Source organism: Betta splendens, chromosome 11 (genome assembly GCF_900634795.4).
Source record: "Betta splendens chromosome 11, fBetSpl5.4, whole genome shotgun sequence".
Lineage (NCBI taxonomy): Eukaryota > Metazoa > Chordata > Actinopteri > Anabantiformes > Osphronemidae > Betta > Betta splendens.
The window spans coordinates 252,365-272,604 of NC_040891.2; the positions used below are offsets into that span (position 1 = coordinate 252,365).

Below are 20,240 nucleotides of genomic sequence, written 5' to 3' on the forward strand. Positions count from 1 at the left end.
AATCATCGCCATTCCAAATTGTGCAATTAATACTGTGTTTACAATAAAGGTAATAAATAATAGTAATAGTCTTTTCAATTTAAAATGCACTGCATATTTTAAACAAATGTCTAAGTGCTACAAATAACTTTACATTAATGAGTCTTACACCTGCAGCTGATCACGCCACCCGATGCTGCCTGGTCTACCACGGAGCTTTGTCCTGGAGCTGAAGTATTTCCCACCTGCTGATTGAGTAGTAGCAACACATTAGCATGTCTATGCGCCTCTACGGAGGAGGGGGAAGGGATGTGTAGTTTGCCTTTGTGACTGTGAGCAAACATGAGACAAACAAAAGCTTGGTCGAACTCATATCCAACTCATCTGAGTACAAAACACATCACATATCATTCGATCTCATGTTTCATTCGAGCGGTAGTCTGGAGCTCTCTGCTAAGACTGCTGCCCTGCGACCCATCCACGGATGAGCTTCGATTAAAAATTAAAAGCAGAGGTTTTTCGTTTTTCTCTAAACGAAAAAACAGCTTTAAATCCAATTCCGTGTGTTTTTGTTAAACAATATTTTTGCTTGGTTTATTGGTTTGTAAGGCGGTACTTTTATTCAAATTTGTTTGCCGCCCATAGCAGGAGAAAGGAGAGGCCGGTGAAGGTGGATGGAAGGGCGAATGGGAAATCAAAGTTTTGAAACGTAGACGGGGGTATAAGTGATCTCAGCCACTTCATTCAGTTACAATGACACGCACAGTCAAAACAAATTCTCCCTAGATCTAGTGCGCCACTCCCCCATTTCTCTCGTAGCCTGCATTTGCACATCCATACATTTGTGTATTGGTCACTCTCTGTCTGGACATATGACTCCGAAACATGTCACGTGTTTGTGTAACTTTTAAGAGTTTGATATCTCCACCAAATTATAAGCAGACGTAATGAGAACGACTTTTTGTCTTTTCTGTTTGTCTCTAAACAATAAAAACATATTTAGTTATAGTTATAGTAGTATAGTTACGCTGTAGTGCATTGGAGGTTTCTAATCAACGTTGCGCCACCTGGTGGTTAAAACAAGACTAGCGTCCTGATCTTTTTCAGCCGGCTGCAGTATTAAAAATCTTTAGTCAGTGACGCACCCACTGCAATTCAATTCAATTCAATTTTATTTATATAGCGCCAAATCACAACAAAGTTATTTCAAGGCACTTTACAAAGTAAGGTTTAAAACCTCACACAACTAAACCCAACAAATCCCACATACAGCAAGCATTTAATTTGACAGCAACAGTGGAGAGGAAAAACTCCCTCTCTAACGAGGAAGAAACCTCCAGCAGAACCAGACTGGATGTGGGCGGCCATCTGCCTCGACCGGTTGGGGTGAGAGGATAGAGAGATAGAAAAGCACAGCAACAGCAACAAGCAACAACAAGCAACAACAGAGCACAGGCAGGATGGTAGGACCAGGGACTGGATGCAGGCAGGATGGTTGGATCCGCAGCTGCCCATCACAGACACCAAACTTTGAGTCCAATGATACTTGTGGGTGAGGACAGAGAGGGAGAAAGAGTGGGGGTGGGGGGGGAGAGAGGAGAGAAGCACAACTACTGGACAGAAAGAGACAAGGTTAGTTAAACATGGGACAATGATGGGAGGTTATGGGACAGAGGAGGTAGAAGGAAACAGAGGAGCTCAGTGTATAAATTAAGTCCCCCAGCAGTCTATGTCTATTGCAGCTTAACTAAGAGATGGTTCCTGTGACTAACAATAATTGCCAGTGACCTGAACCATCTCTAACTATAAGCTTTATCAAAAAGGAAGGTTTTAAGCCTAATCTTAAAGGTGGAGAGTGTGTCAGCTTCTCGAACCTGAAGAGGGAGCTGGTTCCAGAGGAGAGGAGCTTGGTAGCTAAAAGCTCTGCCCCCTGTTCTACATTTAAACACTCTAGGAACCGCAAGTAGCCCAGCGCTCTGAGAACGAAGTGTTCTGCTGGGAGCATAAGGAACTAGGTCTTTAAGATAAGAAGGAGCTTTATCATTGAGTACTTTGTATGTGAGTAGGAGAATTTTAAATTCTATCCTACATTTTACAGGCAGCCAGTGCAGAGAAGCTAATGTAGGAGAAATGTGATCTCTCTTTCTAAGTCCTGTCAGAACTCTGGCTGCAGCATTTTGAATGAGCTGTAGGTTTTTTAAGGAGCTGTTAGGACATCCTATGAGTAAGGAGTTACAGTAGTCCAGCCTAGAGGTAACAAATGCATGGATCAGTTTCTCTGCATCGCTCTGAGAGAGGATGCTTCTGATTTTAACTATATTTCTAAGGTGGAAGTAGGCGGTTCTGGAGATTTGTTTAATGTATGATGTAAAAGAGAGATCCTGGTCAAACATGACACCAAGGTTCCTCACAGTAGAATCTGAAGCTAATGTTATGCCATCCAGGGTGGCTATCTGACTCAATAGTGTCTCTCTCAGATTTTTAGGCCCAACAATAAGAATCTCGGTTTTCCCTGAGTTTAGTTGAAGGAAGTTTTGGGACATCCAGGATTTGATGTCTTTTAAACAACCCTGAATTTTGACTAGTTGATCTGTTTCATTTGGTTCCAAGGACATGTATAGCTGAGTATCATCTGCGTAAAAATGAAAATTAATAGAATGCTTTCTAATAATCTCACCTAGAGGAGACATGTATAAGCTAAACAGAATTGGACCCAGCACAGAACCCTGTGGAACTCCATAGCTAATCCTTGTGCGTGTGGAGAATTTATCATTAACATGAACAAACTGGAATCTGTTCAACAAATAGGATTTAAACCATCCCAATGCTGTTCCATTAATCCCGATTCTATGTTCTAGTGTCTGTAATAGAATGTGATGATCAATTGTATCAAATGCAGCACTAAGATCTAACAGGACAAGGACAGAAACTAGACCATTGTCCGAAGCTAATAGAAGTTCATTAGTGACTCTAACCAGAGCTGTTTCTGTGCTATGATGTTTTCTAAATCCTGACTGAAAATCTTCATACAGGTTATTCCCACTAAGGTGGTCAGATAATTGTTTAGCCACGATTTTTTCCAGAATCTTGGAAATAAAGGGTAAATTTGAAATGGGCCTATAGTTGGCTAGTTGTCCAGGGTCAAGGGTTGGTTTTTTCAATAGAGGTTTGACCACAGCCACCTTAAAAGCCTGTGGTACATAGCCTAGTTGTAAAGATTGGTTGATTTGATTTAATATGGATGAGCTGATTAAAGGTAGAACTTCTTTGAGTAATCTGGTTGGGATTGGATCTAAAAGACAAGTGGACGACTTGGAAGAGTTAATTATTGAGGTTAACTCCATATGAGTTATGGGGGAGAAGCTGTCTAGGTAAGACAGAGGATTTAATAAATTTAAAATTAATGGATCTAGACAGTGCTTTCTGTCATTTGGAAGAAGTCGCTGCTGAATGTTTTTTCTAATGATAATAATTTTATTAGTAAAGTAGTTCATAAAGTCATTGCTGCTGAGATTTAAGGGGATAGTAGACTCAATACAGCTATGACTCTTTGTCAGCCTGGCTACAGTGCTGAAAAGAAACCTGGGGTTGTTTTTGTTTTCCTCAATTAGGGAGGAATAATGTGTTTTTCTAGCAGCACAAAGTGCTTTTTTATATTTCATTAGACTGTCCTTCCATGCAATGCAGTTTACATTTATTTTGTTGGAACGCCACTGTCTTTCTAGTTGTCTAGTCCTTTGCTTTAGACTGCGGATGTCTTAGTTATACCACGGAGCTAACCTCCTCTGATTCACTGTCTTCTTCTTCAGAGGAGCCACTGTGTCTAACATTGTACGTAGAGAAGCTGCAGCATCATCTACAAGACAGTCAACCTGTTCATAAGGATTAAGGTGACTGTTCTCTGTGTATCTGCAAGACATTGAGGCAAAAGATGATGGAATCATCTGCTTGAATCTGGCAACAGCATTGTCAGATAAACATCTGCTATAGTAACATTTCTTTCCAGCTGTTATAGGGTCAGTTGTGCTAAATTCAAAAGTTAATAAGAAATGGTCAGATAACAGAGGGTTTTGGGGAAGAACTATTAAATTATCAATTTCAACTCCATATGTCAGGACAAGATCTAGAGTGTGGTTAAAACGATGAGTGGGTTCATTTACCTGCTGTGTAAAACCAATAGTGTCTATTAAGGAGTTAAAAGCAGTGCTGAGACAGTTGCTGTCAACATCTACATGAATGTTAAAGTCTCCCACTACAATGACTTTATCTGTGCTAAGAACTAAGTCAGATAAGAATTCAGAGAATTCAGTTAAGAACTCTGAATATGGAGCAGGAGGACGGTAAACAATACAAAACACAACTGGTTTCTGAGTTTTAGAGTCTGGGTGAGAAAGGCTCAGAGTGAGGCTCTCAAATGAGTTATAACTATGTTTAGGTTTAGGAGTAATTAATAAATCTGATTTATAAACTGCTGCTACTCCTCCACCTCTACCTGTACTTCTTGGAACATGATAGTTGATGTGACTCATTGGAGTCGACTCATTTAAAGTAACATATTCATCCTGCTGCAGCCAGGTTTCAGTGAGACAGAACAGATCTATGTGATGGTCACTTATCAAGTCATTTATTAAAAAGGATTTAGATGAGAGAGATCTGATATTTAATAAACCACACTTCATTAGCTTACTATTACTTTGTTCCGTAAGAGGAACTGTTTTGATGTTTATTAAATTCTGGTAAGTCACTCCTCTTTGATTTGTTTGTGACTTGTATAGTTTAGGTGGTCGAGAAGCAGACACAGTCTCTATGCGATAACTAAGACTAAGAGTGGGTCGCGGCTGTAGAGAACATGCAGAGAGGCGTGTAAGACTGCGACTCTGCGTCCTGGGCTCCACTCTGAGTTGTCACGGAGTGGGGGGACTAAGCAACATGGCCATGTTACTAGAGAGCAGAGAGGCTCCGTTCAACGTGGGATGGACGCCGTCTCTTCTAATCAGCCCAGGTTTTCCCCAAAAAGTGCTCCAATTAGCCACAAAGCCCACATCGTTTGCAGGACACCACCTAGACAACCAGCGGTGGAGCGATGACAGCCGGCTATACATGTCATCGCTGGTCACATTGGGGAGGGGTCCAGGGAAAACTACGGAGTCCGACATTGTTTTGGCGAACGAACACACCGACTCAATGTTAGTTTTAGTGACTTCCGATTGGCGTAACCGGGCGTCATTAGCTCCTGCGTGTATTACGATCTTAGCGTACTTACGTTTATCCTTAGACAGGAGCTTAAGATAAGACTCAATGTCGCCCGCTCTGGCCCCAGGCAAACACCTAACTATGACCACTGGATTCTCTAACTTCACGTTTCGGACTATGGAGTCACCAATGATCAGAGTGGGTTTCTCAGCGGGTGTGTCGCTGAGTGGGGAAAATCTGTTTGAAACGTGAAGCGGTTGGTGGTGCACCGTGGGTGCCTGCCTAAAGCTACGTTTCTTACGAGCCGTGACCCAGTCGTTGCCCAGCTGCCTGGGACCTGCCGGGGGACTGGTAGCAGCTAAGCTAGGAGGCTCCGCACCGGCTAAAGGGACCTGGCTAGCTGGCCTGTTTTCTAAAGTGCGAAGCCGAGACTCTAAGTCTAACAACCTCGCCTCCAACCCTGCAACTAGCGTACACCTATTACAGATACCATTACCATCACTAAAGGAGGCGGAGGATAAGCTAAACATAAGACACACCGAGCACCGAACAGAGCGAGAGGGAGAGGAAAAGGAGGAAGCCATAGCAGGAAAGTAAGCTAGGAGCTACGCTAGCGGAGAAAACACTTAGATAACAGTGTAAATTAGCAGGACGTTTAATGAAAGGAAAAGATGCTTGAGTGTTACAAGCTTGTTTTGAAACTTTTAGCAGTCGCTATCGGATATAAAACGATAATATTTAGAAAAGAGCGGAGAGTAACGCTGTACACACACAGCGGCAGCAAACCTCAGTAACCGGAAGTGACGCGATACGCTTACCGTCAGTCAGCCGTCAGTCAGTTGGCATCAGTTCTGTTGTCCAAAAATCAGTCATGCCCGTGGCGATGCGACGGTACTGCTGTGAAAACGCTAATCACTTTGAACCGCTACCACTGTATATAACAAAATGAACAACAGTGTTGGACTAACAGTCAACAGGCCAAAACGCTGTAGCACACCACAATTTTAGGGAACTACACTTTTGGAACGCAATTTTGTTTTACTGTTGTAGAACAAAAGAATTTCCCCATTGTGGGAATAATAAAGTCCTTTCCTATTATTTTACATTACGTTAAAATATATATGTGTGTTACCAGCCATGTTTCCTAACAACTGTATGTATGTGTGTTGTAGCAATCTGAATGATGACTCTCCGCTGGGGCTGCGCAGGATCCTCTCCCAGTCAACAGACTCTCTAAGCTTCAGGGCCAGAGCTTTGTCAGTGGAGTCTCTCAATGATGACGGTATTGCAATCACTGTTTAAGGCTGATGTTAGAGAACTTAAATATGTTTTCAATATATGATGCTTCATGTAGATGTTTTTACTTTATGTTATTTAGGGGACCTGTACTACACTTCAATAATGGAGGCGCTAGACCTTCAGGGCCAGGACTTTAAGGCTGACTCATGGAGTATGGCAGTGGACAGCAGTTATTTACACACACATCGCAAAAATGACATCAAGCGACAGGATGTCATTTATGGTGCCATCATCAGTTCTTAAGCAGTTCTTCTATTTTATTTATGGCAAAGTACAAAGAAAGTTCTTACAATACTTGACTTTGATTGTGTGTGTGTGTGTGTGTGTGTGTGTGTGTGTGTGTGTGTGTGTGTGTGTGTGTGTGTGTGTGTGTGTGTGTGTGTGTGTGTGTGTGTTCATACGTCTCTTTTAGAGTTGATTCAAACAGAGTTGCACCACATGCGAACACTGTATATCATGGAAAGGGTGTTTCGCCAGGGAATGCTGGATGAGCTTCAGGTGGATCCCAGCACTGTGCATGCCATGTTCCCTTGCTTGAATCATCTGATTAGGATACATTCTCATTTTCTTGCACAACTTCTCCGACGCCACAAAAGCAGCCTGCAGCCTGGGTCGTCCCATAACTACTACATTCACCACCTGGGGGACATACTACTAGAGCAGGTGAAAACCATGGTATAAGAAAACTTGACTGGCAAACATGAAATGGCTAGAAATTACTGACACTGGCTAAATAAAAAAGCTAGCTCTTAGGGTTAAATTAATCAAAGATTGATTAAAGTTAGGGGTTAGTCTGTGTTTAGTTGAAGCTGCTGCTTGTGATTTTTATCTGAAGTTGGCTCTAAAAAAGCAAGTCATATAGTAAATTTATATAATGAAAACTCTTCACAAGTGTGAAGATTCGTGTTGTGACAAGGTCACAAGGTAATTTTCTCTTTCAAAAAATATATTATTTTTGTGTGTTTTTGTCAGTTCTCAGGCCAATGTGCAGATGACCTGCAAAAATCCTATGCTGAGTTTTGCAGCCGCCACCTGAAGGCTCTCAAATTGTACAAGGAACTGCTGGCCAGAGACAAGAGGTTCCAGTGCTTTATACGGGTGAGACAGACTGACAAGACACAATATCCGTAGCTCAAGCCACTCAGTCATTTAAAGATTAAATATGTATGAATGAGCATTCTGCTTCACTCCCACATCACCTGAGATACAGACTTGTGGAGGTGTCTAGAAGAGAGAGCAGTGGAGTTTGTCAGTACATCTATGTATCTCCACTATGTTCCAACACAGGAAGTTGGCTGATGCCAGAGTGTAACATGCCCATGATAAAGTTAGGTGGAAACAGATGATTTGCTTTGGCAACCCTGATGGCAACAACCAAAAGCAGAGGATAATAAGCTTGATTTTATTAAAATTCAGTAAAAGCACAAATGTAGAATTAGAATGAGCTTTAATGACCAAGTTTGCACAGGACAACGAAGGAATTATATATGATCTGACTCCATCTTTGTTTCCTCTTATAATTAATAATTATATTATTATAATTAATATTTACAATTTTAATTATAGTTATTTAAAAAAATGAAGAAATAAAGACTATAAACTGCAGCTCGCTGTGTCACAATCAACAGTGGTCATTGCATGTTTATGTTTGTGTCTGTGAAGCGTTGAGTCATTGTATTGTGTGACTGGTAGAGATCAGCTCAGAAAGAGACTGGGGGAAGAAGCTGACTCTGTGTCTTGTTGTTCTGGTGGCCATAACCCTGTGACGCCTACCAGAGGGGAGGAGTTTAAACAATTTATGTGTGGGGGTATGTGGGGTCAGCATGCTGACAGCCCGTTTTATAAGTCTGGCCTGGTACAGGTCCTCAATAGATGGAAGCTCAGTCCCAATGATCTTTTCTGCTGACCGGACCACCCACTGCATTCTGTGTCTGTCCTGTTCGGTGGCTGAACCAACACGACACAGTAATGGAAGTGCAGAGGACAGACTGGATGATGGCAGTATAGAAAAAGCAGCTCCTTGGGCAGGTTGAACTTCCTGAGCTGTCTCAGGAAGTACAGCCTCTGCTGGGCCTTTTTGCGGACAGTGTCTATGTGGGGGCCCACTTTACATCGTGTGAGATTGTGGACCCTAGGAACCTGAATGAGTCTACGGTAGACACTGTGTTGTTGTGGATGGTGAGGGGGAAGGGGGGCAGGCAGTTCTTCATTAAATCTACTGTCATCTCCACAGTCTTGAGCATGTTGAGCTCCAGCTGGTTCGGATTGCACGACTGAACCACTTGCTATACCTCCTGTCTGTATGCAAAGTCCTGGATGAGCCCAATGACGATAATGTCGTCTGCATACAGTCGTAGCACTTCAAAGCGACCACCTTTTTTACTGCAGTACGGTCGCGTTGCCACCGTGCAACGGGTGTGTCCCCGACTAAGTATTTTTAATCCTGCAGAAAGCTGAAAAAAAATCAGGGTGCTAGTCTCGTTTTAACCACCAGGTGGTGCAAAGTAGTGAGCTCCGAGTGTTCATTTTTATCTGTGTCTGCACATTAAGCACAAAAAACGATGTCATGTTATTGTATCATTAAATGTAGAGTAGTTCATTTTTAAATATTATAGATTAGTATGCGTCTTTGCTCTCCAGTGCGCGCTAGTGTTTGTTGTCAATTACCGAAGCTGCTTCGGGAACTTCTTTACACAGTTCCCAGGCCACCCGAGAGACACAGTCCCTCCTCTAGCCAATCCAATATGACAATATAAGTATAATATAAAATAGGAATCTATAATTATCAATCTGTGTTATAAATGTATTCATATTCATATCTGTCTTGTCTTCTGGTTTGTTGGTCATGAAGAAAAAATACAAAACAAACTGGATTTTCGTTTCTCTTAATATGAGCGACAAACGGAATTCAAGTGTCGTTGGTTTTTGACACAAGGCACGGAGTTGGATTTAAAGCTGATTTTTCCTTTTGAAAAAAAGGCAGAGAACGAAAAAATAAGTCGTTCTTTTATTATAGCAGCTGTTAAGTTGGTGGAGAAACCAAACTCTTAAAATTTACTCAGACCAGAATGACCTATAGTTTGCTCTGACTCTGAATGAAACGTAAGAGAATGACAGATGATGTGTCCAGATAGAGCTTAACCAGAAATGTATGCATGTGCAAATGCAGGCAACGAGTGAATCAGGGAAATGGCGTCACCGTCTGAAGCAGACAGTGATGTGACGTTCTGTCTTTATACTCTATGTCCTCGTGTTTAAGTACTGTCCGGTGTGTGTCGGGTCAGTGTACATTCTAACAGTTTGATTTCCCCACCAGAGTAAAAGCTGGGAAAATGAGCCAACGAGTTGTTTTCTCCATCCATCCATTTTCGATACCGCTTAATCCCATATGCAGGGTCGCGGGGGTGCTGGAGCCTATCCCAGCTGGCTATGGGCGAGAGGCAGGGTACACCCTGGACAGGTCGCCAGTCCATTGCAGGGCAGTCGTTTTCTCGTTTTCCGTTTTTTTCCTCAAAACGGGAAACAGCTTTAAATCCATTTATTTGTCTGGTTTTTAAAACGTTTTTAACACGCTGCTTTCATTAAATGCCGTTTGTCACTTTCATAAAAAGAAACGAGAAAACTGTCCGTGTACGTGGTAACAGTTTGATTTCCCCCTCCGGAATAAAAGCTGGAAAGACAAGTCGTTTTAGAACGTTTTAGAACCGGAGGACCTGTTAATGTGTCTGAACATGCAAGAAAGAAAAAACTCTTATTTTGAAACACAGTACAACAACAACAGGAAGCTGGTGCTCAAGGGCAACTTTAGTAATGGATTTATATTTTCCTTTCCAGTCAACATCGGCTGAATCAAGCCGTTTTCTGGTTAAGTTGTCCAGAAAATAAAATTCAAAAAACATCCGTTTCCTTGTTTCTCTTAAACGAGTCGACTCCAATGAGTCATAAACTATCATGTTCCTAGAAGTACAGGTAGAGGTGGAGGAGTAGCAGCAATTTATAACTCAGATTTAATAATTACTCCTGAACCTAAAGAAGAAGATAGTTATAACTCATTTGAGAGCCTCACTCTGAGTCTTTCTCACCCAGACTCTTAAACCCAGAATCCAGTTGTGTTTTGTATTGTTTACTGTCCTCCTGCTCCATATTTAGAGTTCTCTGATTTTTATCTGACTTAGTTCTTAGTGCACAGATAAAGCCATTGTAGTGGGAGACTTTGACATTCATGTAGATGTTGACAGTAACTGTCTCAGCACTGCTTTTAACTCCTTAATAGACACTATTGATTTTACTCAGCATGTAAATGAACCCACTCATCGTTTTTACCATACCCTCAATCTTGTCATGACATATGGGTTTGAAATTGATAATTTAATAGTTCTTCCCCAAAACCCTCTGTTATCTGACCATTTCTTATTAACTTTTGAATTTAGCAAAATTACCCTTACAGCAGCTGGAAAGAAATCTTACTATAGCAGATGTTTATCTGACAACGCTGTTGCCAGATTCAAGCAGATGATTCCATCATCTTTTGCCTCATTGTCTTGTAGATACACAGAGGAGAACAGTCGCCTTAATCCTTATGAACAGGTTGTCTGTCTTGTAGATGATGCTGCAGCTTCTCTATGTATAATGTTAGACACAGTGGCTCCTCTGAAGAAAAAGGCAGTGAATCAGAGGAGGTTAGCTCCATGGTATAACTCAGCCTAAGCCTAAAGCACAGGACCAGACAACTAGAAAGGCAGTGGCGTTCCAACAAAATAAATGTAAACTGCATAGCATGGAAGGACAGTCTTTTTAAAATATAAAATGCACTTTGTGCTGCTAGGAAAACATATTGTTCCTCCCTATTTGAGGGAAACAAAAACAACCCCAGGTTTCTTTTCAGCACTGTAGCCAGGCTGACAAAGAGTCAAAGCTGTGTTAAGCCTACTATTCCCTTAAATCTCAGCAGCAATGACTTTATGAACTACTTTACTAATAAAATTATCACCATTAGAGAATACATTCAGTAGCTTCCTCCAAATGACAGAAAGCACTGTCTAGATCCATCACTTTTAAATTTACCAAATCCTTTGTCTTACCTAGACAGCTTCTTCCCCATAATTTATGTGGAGTTAACCTCAGTAATCAACTCTTCCAAGTCATCCACTTGTCTTTTAGATCCAATCCCAACCAGATTACTCAAATAAATTCTACCCTTAATCAGCTTGTCCATATTAAATCAAATCAACCAATCTTTACATTTAGGCTATGTACAACAGGCTTTTAAGGTGGCTGTAGTCCAACCTTTATTAAAAAAAACTATTCTGGACCCTGGAGAACTAGCCAACTATAGGCCAATTTCAAATTTACCCTTTCTTTTGTGGCTAAACAATTATCTGACCACCTTAGTGGGAATAACCTGTACGAAGTTTTTCAGTCGGGATTTATAAAACATCATAGCACAGAAACAGCTCTGGTTAGAGTCACTAACGATCTTCTCTTAGCTTCAGACAATGGTCTAGTTTCTGTCCTTGTCCTGTTAGATCTTAGTTCTGCATTTGATACAATTGATCATAACATTCTATTACAGAGACTAGAACATAGAATTAGAATTAAAGGAACAGCACTGGAATGGTTTAAATCCTATTTGTTGAACAGATTCCAGTTTGTTCATGTTAATGAGAAATTCTCCACTGCAAATTCTCCAAGGATTAGCTATGGAGTACCACAGGGTTCTGTGCTTGGTCCAATTTTGTTTAGCCTATACATGTCTCCTCTAGGCGAGATTATTAGAAAGCATTCTATTAATTTTCATTGTTACGCAAATGATACTCAGCTATATATGTCTTTGGAACCAAATGACACAGATCAACTATCAAACTTCAGAGTTGTTTAAAAGACATCAAATCCTGGATGTCCCAAAATTTCCTTCAACTAAATTCAAATAAAACTGAAATTCTTATTGTTGGGCCTAAAAATCCAAGAGAGACACTATTGAGTCAGATAGCCAACCTGGATGGCATAACATTAGCCTCAGAGTCTACTGTGAGGAACCTTGGTGTCATTTTTGACCAGGATCTCTCTTTTACATCATACATTAAACAAATCTGTAGAACGGTCTACTTTCTTGTTAGAAATATAGCTAAGATCAGAAGCATCCTCTCTCAGAGTGATGCAAAGAAACTGATCCATGCATTTGTTACCTCTAGGCTGGACTACAGTAACTGTTTACTCATAGGATGTCCTAACAGCTCTTTAAAAATCCTACAGCTTATTCAAAATGCTGCAGCCAGAGTTCTAACAGGACTTAGAAAGAGAGATAACATATCTCCCACATTAGCTTCTCAGCACTGCCTGCATATCCTTCCTCATGTGTGATAAGTGTGTGATCAACGTCAGAAAGGGCACTAACAGTCGACTGAAAGCAGCGAAATTGAACCGCTCCATCTGTAGCTTCAATAGCGCTATTTTCTGCTTTTAAATGCATAAACTTGACTAGTTAATGAGACTATTTTACTGCTTAGCAATGGCCTACCTATGATACCTCCTCATCCTTTCAAAATAAACGCACCAATCCAGATTTTAGCTCTAAATAGTAATAATTCAGTTTTCAACTAGTTTATTATGACTTTTTAATATGGCTATTTTACTGTTAAGCAAATGCCTGCACATGCTTCCTCCAATGCTCCAATCTTTCTACATTTAAAATTCAAATAATTCCTCTGCAATCACTCTTAGCTGTTCTAAATGTTAAGTTTTAGCTATTCTTTCAAGTTTTGGACTATTTTGCTGTTTTAAACCATTGAGCTACATTTTATGAAATTAAGCAGACCTTTTCAATCATTTTAACTTTCCTCAACTTGAAATTCAGCTGCTTGATCTTCTTCTGCAAATACTCAGTTCTATTTAACTCCTCATACTTTTGAAATACATTCATCCATGCTTTAAATGGTTCATCTACTTTCAGCTATCTTGTAAATATTCCTGCTATTCTTTCTCAATACATGGATCATGAAAGCGTTCACTGTGTTTCTTCGTATGGAAATGCTTTATCTAGTTTTTAGTTCTTCCGTACGTTTTTCCGCACCTAACTACTCCCGCATCCTTTCAGCTAAAAAAAACATTCCAATATCAAACTGTTCAGCCTTTTAAGGAGAAGTGTGCTATTACTTTTCTCATTCATATCTTTCATGTTTTTCAAGTTAAGCTTTTTTCAACTTTGTTGTCATTAAAATGAATGGAAAAAGCATTTCAAATCCTCTACCGCTTTGTCTACTTTCAGCTTTAACTACTTCAACACACCTTAAGCTACAGACACCATTTAAACTACAAAACAAAATCTGAGTTATAGCAGTTTAAGTATAGGGTGGTTTTTGAGGAATTTCCAGCTTTTCTATTAGTGTGTGTTGCATCTGATTGAGTGGATGATGTCACAGCTAGAGTGTGGAGAGGTGCATTCTTACGCCAGAATTTTCTCTTTAACTCATCACTACAGCCACAGTTTTCACTCTATCAACATATTTTCTTCACTCGTTTGTATTCATACTTGTCTTCTTTCCAATAATTTGCCTGGCTAAGCCATCAAGACTATACTTTAGTCTGTATCTGCCTCAAAGCACAGAGGTTTCCAGAAATCCTCCCATTCACTCCAATGGAAAATACTCTATGACTTCTGGGTAAAATCACAGAGGGACAGGCACTTTTAAATCACGACTGTGGCCACTTATCTTAGCTGCGATGATGCCTGACATGAGCTTCAATGTTGTGGAGAGACAGGTTATTGGCTGGTAGGTATGGGACTGTACCCTTTGAGGGATCCTTCATTATCAGGATTGTTCGCCCTTCGGTTAGCCATTCAGGGTGAGTCCCATCCCTTAGCAGCTGGTTCATGTGTTATGCCAGGCGCTCATGGGTTGCAGTGAGCTTCTTAGCCAGTAGGCGTGGATCATGTCAGGGCCGGGTGCTGTCCAGTTTTTCACACCTGAGACTCTTTGTTGGATGTCTGTCACTGTAATAGTCACTGGATTCTGTTCAGGGAGGTTGCTGTGGTCTTCCCTCAGATCCACCAGCCACTGTGCATCACTGTTGTGTGACACCTCCCTTTCCCATATACCTTTCCAGTATTGTTCAGTTTCCAGCCTTGGTGGGTCTGCTCTGCTGTTATCACCCTGCCATTGAGAGTACACTTTCGCAGTTTGTGTTGCGAACAGCCGGTTTATTCGTCTGGCTTTGTTGTCTTTGGTGTATCTCTTCAGGCGGCTGGCCAAGGCTTGTAGCCTTTGCTTGGCAGTTTTTAGGGCTTCAGGTATGGTCATCTGGCTGTACCTCTTGGGCATCGGTCTTTTCATTGCACCCCTCTGGGCCTCTGTCATTTGGCTCACTTCCCTCTGAGCTGCTTTGATTTTTGCCTCCAACCTTCGTTTCCATGGTGGGTATTGTTTCTCATGGCTACCATGGTTGCTCTTATAGCCAAACACCTCTAGGATCACTGATGCTGAAGCGTATATCAGCTCATTGTTTTCTGTGATTGTTGTGGTAGGGATCACTCTCAATGCTGCATTCACATCTTCCATGAGACTTTCTGATGATACTTCACTTAACCGTTGTAGTAGGCTTCGGGGTTGCCTGTTCAATTTAGCCATGATCTTATCTTTCAGGTCAGTCACTGCCTCGCTCAGCGTGTCTGTGCTTCGTACCCAATTTCCGGTTGAGGAGATAGTGAAACCTCCCCTCTGACTTCGTCAATATCAAGTTGAGATAGCAGTTGCCGTTTGTGGATGTTGGAACACTGAGCTACTAGTTGCTTCGCCGTCAGTCTTGAATGTGGTTTCCAAGAGAAACCCACATCCCCCCCCCCCCCCCCCCCCCACACACACACACACATATATGTATATATATATTATATAATAATAGAGAAGATTACAACAACTAAACAATGATGGAAGCATTCACTGTGATTAAAGCTAAAATTAGACTGAAGAGGATTTGAAAATGGTTTTCAATTCATTTCAATGGGAGAATTTTGCTGAAAAAACCTTAATAACCTGAAAAATATGAAAGATATGAATGTGAAAAATAATAGCATCTCTCTCATTAAGAAGCTGAATATTTTGATATTTGAATGGTTTGTGTAGTAGTTAACTGCAGAAAAACGTATGGAAACACAAAGCAGTCATGCTGGAAGCATTCACTGTGATTAGAAAAACAAAACAGTGAATGCTGCAAGCAGTACTGGCGACATACTGAGACATACTTCTCAACCAACCACAGACTTTGGGGGCGGGGTCTAAGACCACTGCAGCGTTCAATGATATTGATGCGTTAATCATGATTAATCGCAGAAAACTCATTCAGTTACTGTAACACAATTAAATACTTTATTTACAAAAAGGCACTTATAGACATAAGCAAATGGAATATAAAAACATTTATAAAAACTATACCATTGTAGGTGCTTCCACATTTTGAAACAGAAGAATGTTAATAGTGAGAAAATATAATGACTAAAGGCAGAAAGATGATTCTGGCTGCTAACAAGACACAGCTAGGGGTAAATAAATTTGTAAATATTGTGCTTACAAAGTCACCCATTTTCTATGTTTTATAGAGGCCAAATAAGCAAAACATGGAATCTTTTGTATTAGATTATAAATCACTCATGTTTTTGTGTCTGAGCAGCGGGTAAGCCGAGGACCCTTACTGCGATGCCACGGTGTGCAGGAGTGCATCTTGTTGGTGACTCAACGCATCTCCAAGTATCCTGTCCTAATCCAGCGAATTCTGGAAAACACCACTGGTGAATTAAGTCTTTATCCTTCACCGTCATAGGCATACCAAAATTAAAGTGATTGTAGGGCTTTAGTAGCAAGTAGCAGAAATACTATAAATAATTGAAAAGGAAACTCTTTCTAGAGATACACAAAATTAAAATAGCAGACTTATTTACATTGTTTGGATTTTTTTTATAAAATGATAATAAGATTGTAACCAAATCCTAAAGCAAATGGGGAGAACCTCTTGCCTTGCAACGTGTATGACATAATCCGCTGAGCCCCTAAATTATCCTAAATAGTAAGTGTGCACACTACCACAAGATTATAGACGTATGTGTGTGTGTGTGCTTAGGATGCTTACACAGGTTTACAGTGTACTGCTTTCAATTAGTGGCTAATTTGGCTCATATTATTTTTTATTAATTTGGTGGTCTGGTGGCTCGGTGGAAGACATTTTTATTACCTGCCCAAACCCTATGCATGCAGGGCTTTAGCTCAAGCTTTGGGCAATACTTCCAGAGTAAAACTTTAGGATAGGTAAAATTTTTGTTCGTCTATAAGTGTCGACTTCATTTATGACTACTATTGTGAACTAAATAACACAGCCTGTTTGTTTCTCTTTCAGAGGATGAGGAAGAAGCCTCTTCTCTTGCCCAGTCCCTCACAATGGTCAGGGAACTTCTAAGTTCAATAGACCAGCAGGTACTATGGTACTTTCTGTTTTGTATATTGAAAACCCCCATCCACAGTATCCATTAATGTGTAACTTCCCTAAATATCCTAGTAATAGTAAAACATTGGTGATTTTGTTATTCAATTTATTTTATTGCAAAATCACAAGAAAAGTGATTAGTGCATATAAGTACACCTTTTTTGTTTGTTTGTTTGTTTTGTTCTGTCCAGCAGTTTAAAAAGCAGCATGTATACAAGAGGAGTATGTGAGATATCACTGGATAGCTCAATGGGTAAAGTAGCTTTGGATTTGCATATGGGGGGTCCCTGGTTCAAATCCCAGTCAGGGCGGGTTGAGCATCCATAGCACATGCTACTGGAACATGTGAGGCATCACACAACAGCAATGCACAGTGGCTGGTGATCCACCTGAAAAAAATCCAGTGGCTATCAAAGTGGCAGATATCCAAGTCTCAGAATAACCGAATGCCGTACTGAGACCATGTTATATGGGCCCACGTAGAGTATGTTACAATGTCTTGGTGGTGTAGTGGTTAGTTATTGTTTAACAGTCTTGACTTGTCAGTTTTTTTGTCCTGGGTTCGAATCTCGGTGGAAGCAGAAGTTGTAATTACAATCAGCATTGTTATCTTATTTTTATATTTTGGCCTACAAGATAATAATAAATGACTAATAGGGCTGGCTGCCTGTATTACTTAGCAGACAATTGTAGTATTTAGTATAGTAGTATTTCCAAGTTATGGCAGTTCAAAACCGAAATAAGCAGCTGTACTGTATGCTTAGACAGACCGAGTACGCACTCCCACGTACAGCGTTCGATTTTATTATGATATTATTCCTGCGGGAAAGTCGCAAATAAATCTGAGCGACTCTGGATCTTACCGACTTTGAAAGCTCCGGTAAATAAATAAATTTTAAGAAGCATCCACAGTCTGTGGCGTTCTTGTGTGCTCTGGGAGAGCGTTCAACAGACTAAGTGCAGCTCAGCGAATTGTCCGATCTCCACTTGAGTTTTGTCTTGGGCTATATATATATATAAGTGTAAAACAGTCCTTATTACTCATGCAGAATCAATATATGTAGGACAAACAACTTGCTCAGTTGGAGATGTGCTGAGTCCTGGCGTTCTGGCATACCATAGAGAGAGTTTAATACAATTTATTTATTTTTATTATATAATATCCTCTACAAGTTAGCAGTGGTAGTCTGCCAGACATGTGTGAAATACCATAAGAAGAGCGTTTAAAAAAAGTGAAATGAAAGGTTATGGCGTCCCACAGCCTACGTAGGTGCAGCTGATCATGCAGCTCGATCTCCCATAGAGCTTTTTCTTTGTCTCGGAGCTAAAGTATTTCACACCTATTGACCGAGTGGTGACAATATGTTAATGTCTCTGTGCCAATACGGAGTAGAGAGAAGGGATGTGAAGTTTGCTTTAGCGACTGAATCAACATCAGACACCGTGTTTACGGTGCAGAACAAGTTCCAAATCCACTGTGTTGCCTGTGTAATAAAAGTTTGTTTTTCTGCAGATATTGTGATTAATGTCATTCCGGTAAAATGTTGGAGCTTCCGTTTAAAGGACATTGGCTATATCTTACTGGTTTAACGGTTCTCACACACACCTAAAAGGTGGTCAAAGTGGTTTATGCTGCAGAGCAAAAGGAGTTATTTTTGTTTTCATCAGGCATAACCGTTAAAATTTGGAAACACACTGTTTGTCTCTTCTCTTAATGTGTGCAATCAACAAAGACTGGGCAGCAGGGCGACACGGTCTGTGTACGGGAAACGGTTTTAAATACATTTATTTGACTGGTTTTGAAAACACCATTTTCAGCTCGTTTATTTGTTTTTACCATGCTGCTTTGATTAAATTCTGTTTGTCTCGTCTGCATTTGCACATGCATATATTTCTGGTTCTCTGAAGCTCTGTCTGTACACATCATCTATCATTCAGGCTCTACAGACACGAGACTAGAACCTTGATTTTTTTTTAGCTGCAGGATTAAAAATCCATAGTCGGGGACGCACCCGTTGCGTGGTGGCGATGCAACCGTACTGCAGTAAAAAGGTGGTTGCTTTGAAGTGCTATGACTGGACCTTGACCCCTTTCGTTTAGACACATGTATATTTACTCCATCCAGATAACACACCCAGCAGCTGTCCCTGATTACTTCCGCTGTAGTTTCCCAGTCATCTGGAAGATCTCCCTGACCCTTCAGAGCCTGCCTTAGCTTCTGCCTAAATTCCTCAAGTTTCTTTATTCTTTAGCTTTCACCACTTAGTCTTTATTTCTGTCTTTCCACTCTTCTTCTTCCTGACCACCAGAGTCCACTTACACACCACCATGCAGTCATTAACCTCTCTTAAATGTCCACATGCGTGCTCCTACCACCACTCTTGTATTTGACTTTATGTTTCTCTCTCTTCTGGAAGCCATTTCCATCTTCTTAGCAAAGCCCACCATCATCTGTCCCTCTAGATTCCTTTTCCTCTACACCAGACCTGCCCATCACCTCCTCATCACCTCTCTTCCCTTCACCAACATGCCCATTGAAGTCTGCTCCAACCACTACCCTCTCTCTTCTGGGCATGTTCTCTATGACCTCATCAAACCCACTCTAGAATCTCTCCTTCTCTTCGAACTCACAGCCATCTTGTGAAGTTTTGTGGAAAAAATACCACGAGAGCTTCTAAACACTCAATGAAAAGAAGAATTCAAAAAGTTGTCTTTGTGAATTTATTTCTGCATATGCAAATATGAAAAATAAAAAAAGAAAGGAAATCAATAGGTAAAAGAAAAGAAAGGCACCCAGGTGGAGAGAACGTCCCAAGTTTTAAGGCCTACAGTTAACAGAAACACCTCCACACACAAGCTCAAACTTCAAGTCTGCAAGAGCAAAGGTGAGAAAAGAGGAAGGCCTCACTCAAGGAGCATTCTGTTCCTTGTCTAAGTCAAACACTATGTCACAGATCATCAATTCAGACAGTCAGACACTGTTTCACAAGGTGATCAAATCAGGACTGGGCTTCCTACTCAAAAAATAACTGAGGACCCCTCCTGCAATATACTTGAACAATGTGTGGGGCAGTGTGAGGGTTGTGGTAGTGCCAAATGAATTAGCAACACCAACTTGTCTCAAACAGGGCTGAGTTAGATTAACCTCACACAGGTTTGCACCAATTATGATGGGGATATGCGAGGAGCACAATTTATAATTATTGGATTTTTAGCTCCTGAGTGAAGATACCAATTATATTTATTATTTAGATTCACATATTTTGGTTATTAGCTATATGACAAGGTCTATAGTTTGGTAA

General features: G+C 40.7%; 1 protein-coding gene across 4 annotated transcripts in view; it reads left to right on the forward strand.

The window, feature by feature from the left end:
- Positions 1 to 20,240, forward strand: part of arhgef1a (Rho guanine nucleotide exchange factor (GEF) 1a) — a 74,984-nt gene that overhangs the window by 20,553 nt on the left and 34,191 nt on the right. For 3 of the 4 annotated variants that reach the window (XM_029166557.3, XM_029166558.3, XM_029166559.3), the window contains 6 exons: positions 6,345 to 6,454; positions 6,551 to 6,694; positions 6,884 to 7,134; positions 7,444 to 7,569; positions 16,132 to 16,249; positions 16,852 to 16,928. In XM_029166557.3, coding sequence (XP_029022390.1) covers positions 6,345 to 6,454; positions 6,551 to 6,694; positions 6,884 to 7,134; positions 7,444 to 7,569; positions 16,132 to 16,249; positions 16,852 to 16,928 — 826 coding nt within the window. The remainder of the gene's footprint in view (positions 1 to 6,344; positions 6,455 to 6,550; positions 6,695 to 6,883; positions 7,135 to 7,443; positions 7,570 to 16,131; positions 16,250 to 16,851; positions 16,929 to 20,240) is intronic. The other variant, XM_029166560.3, reaches the window with a different exon arrangement.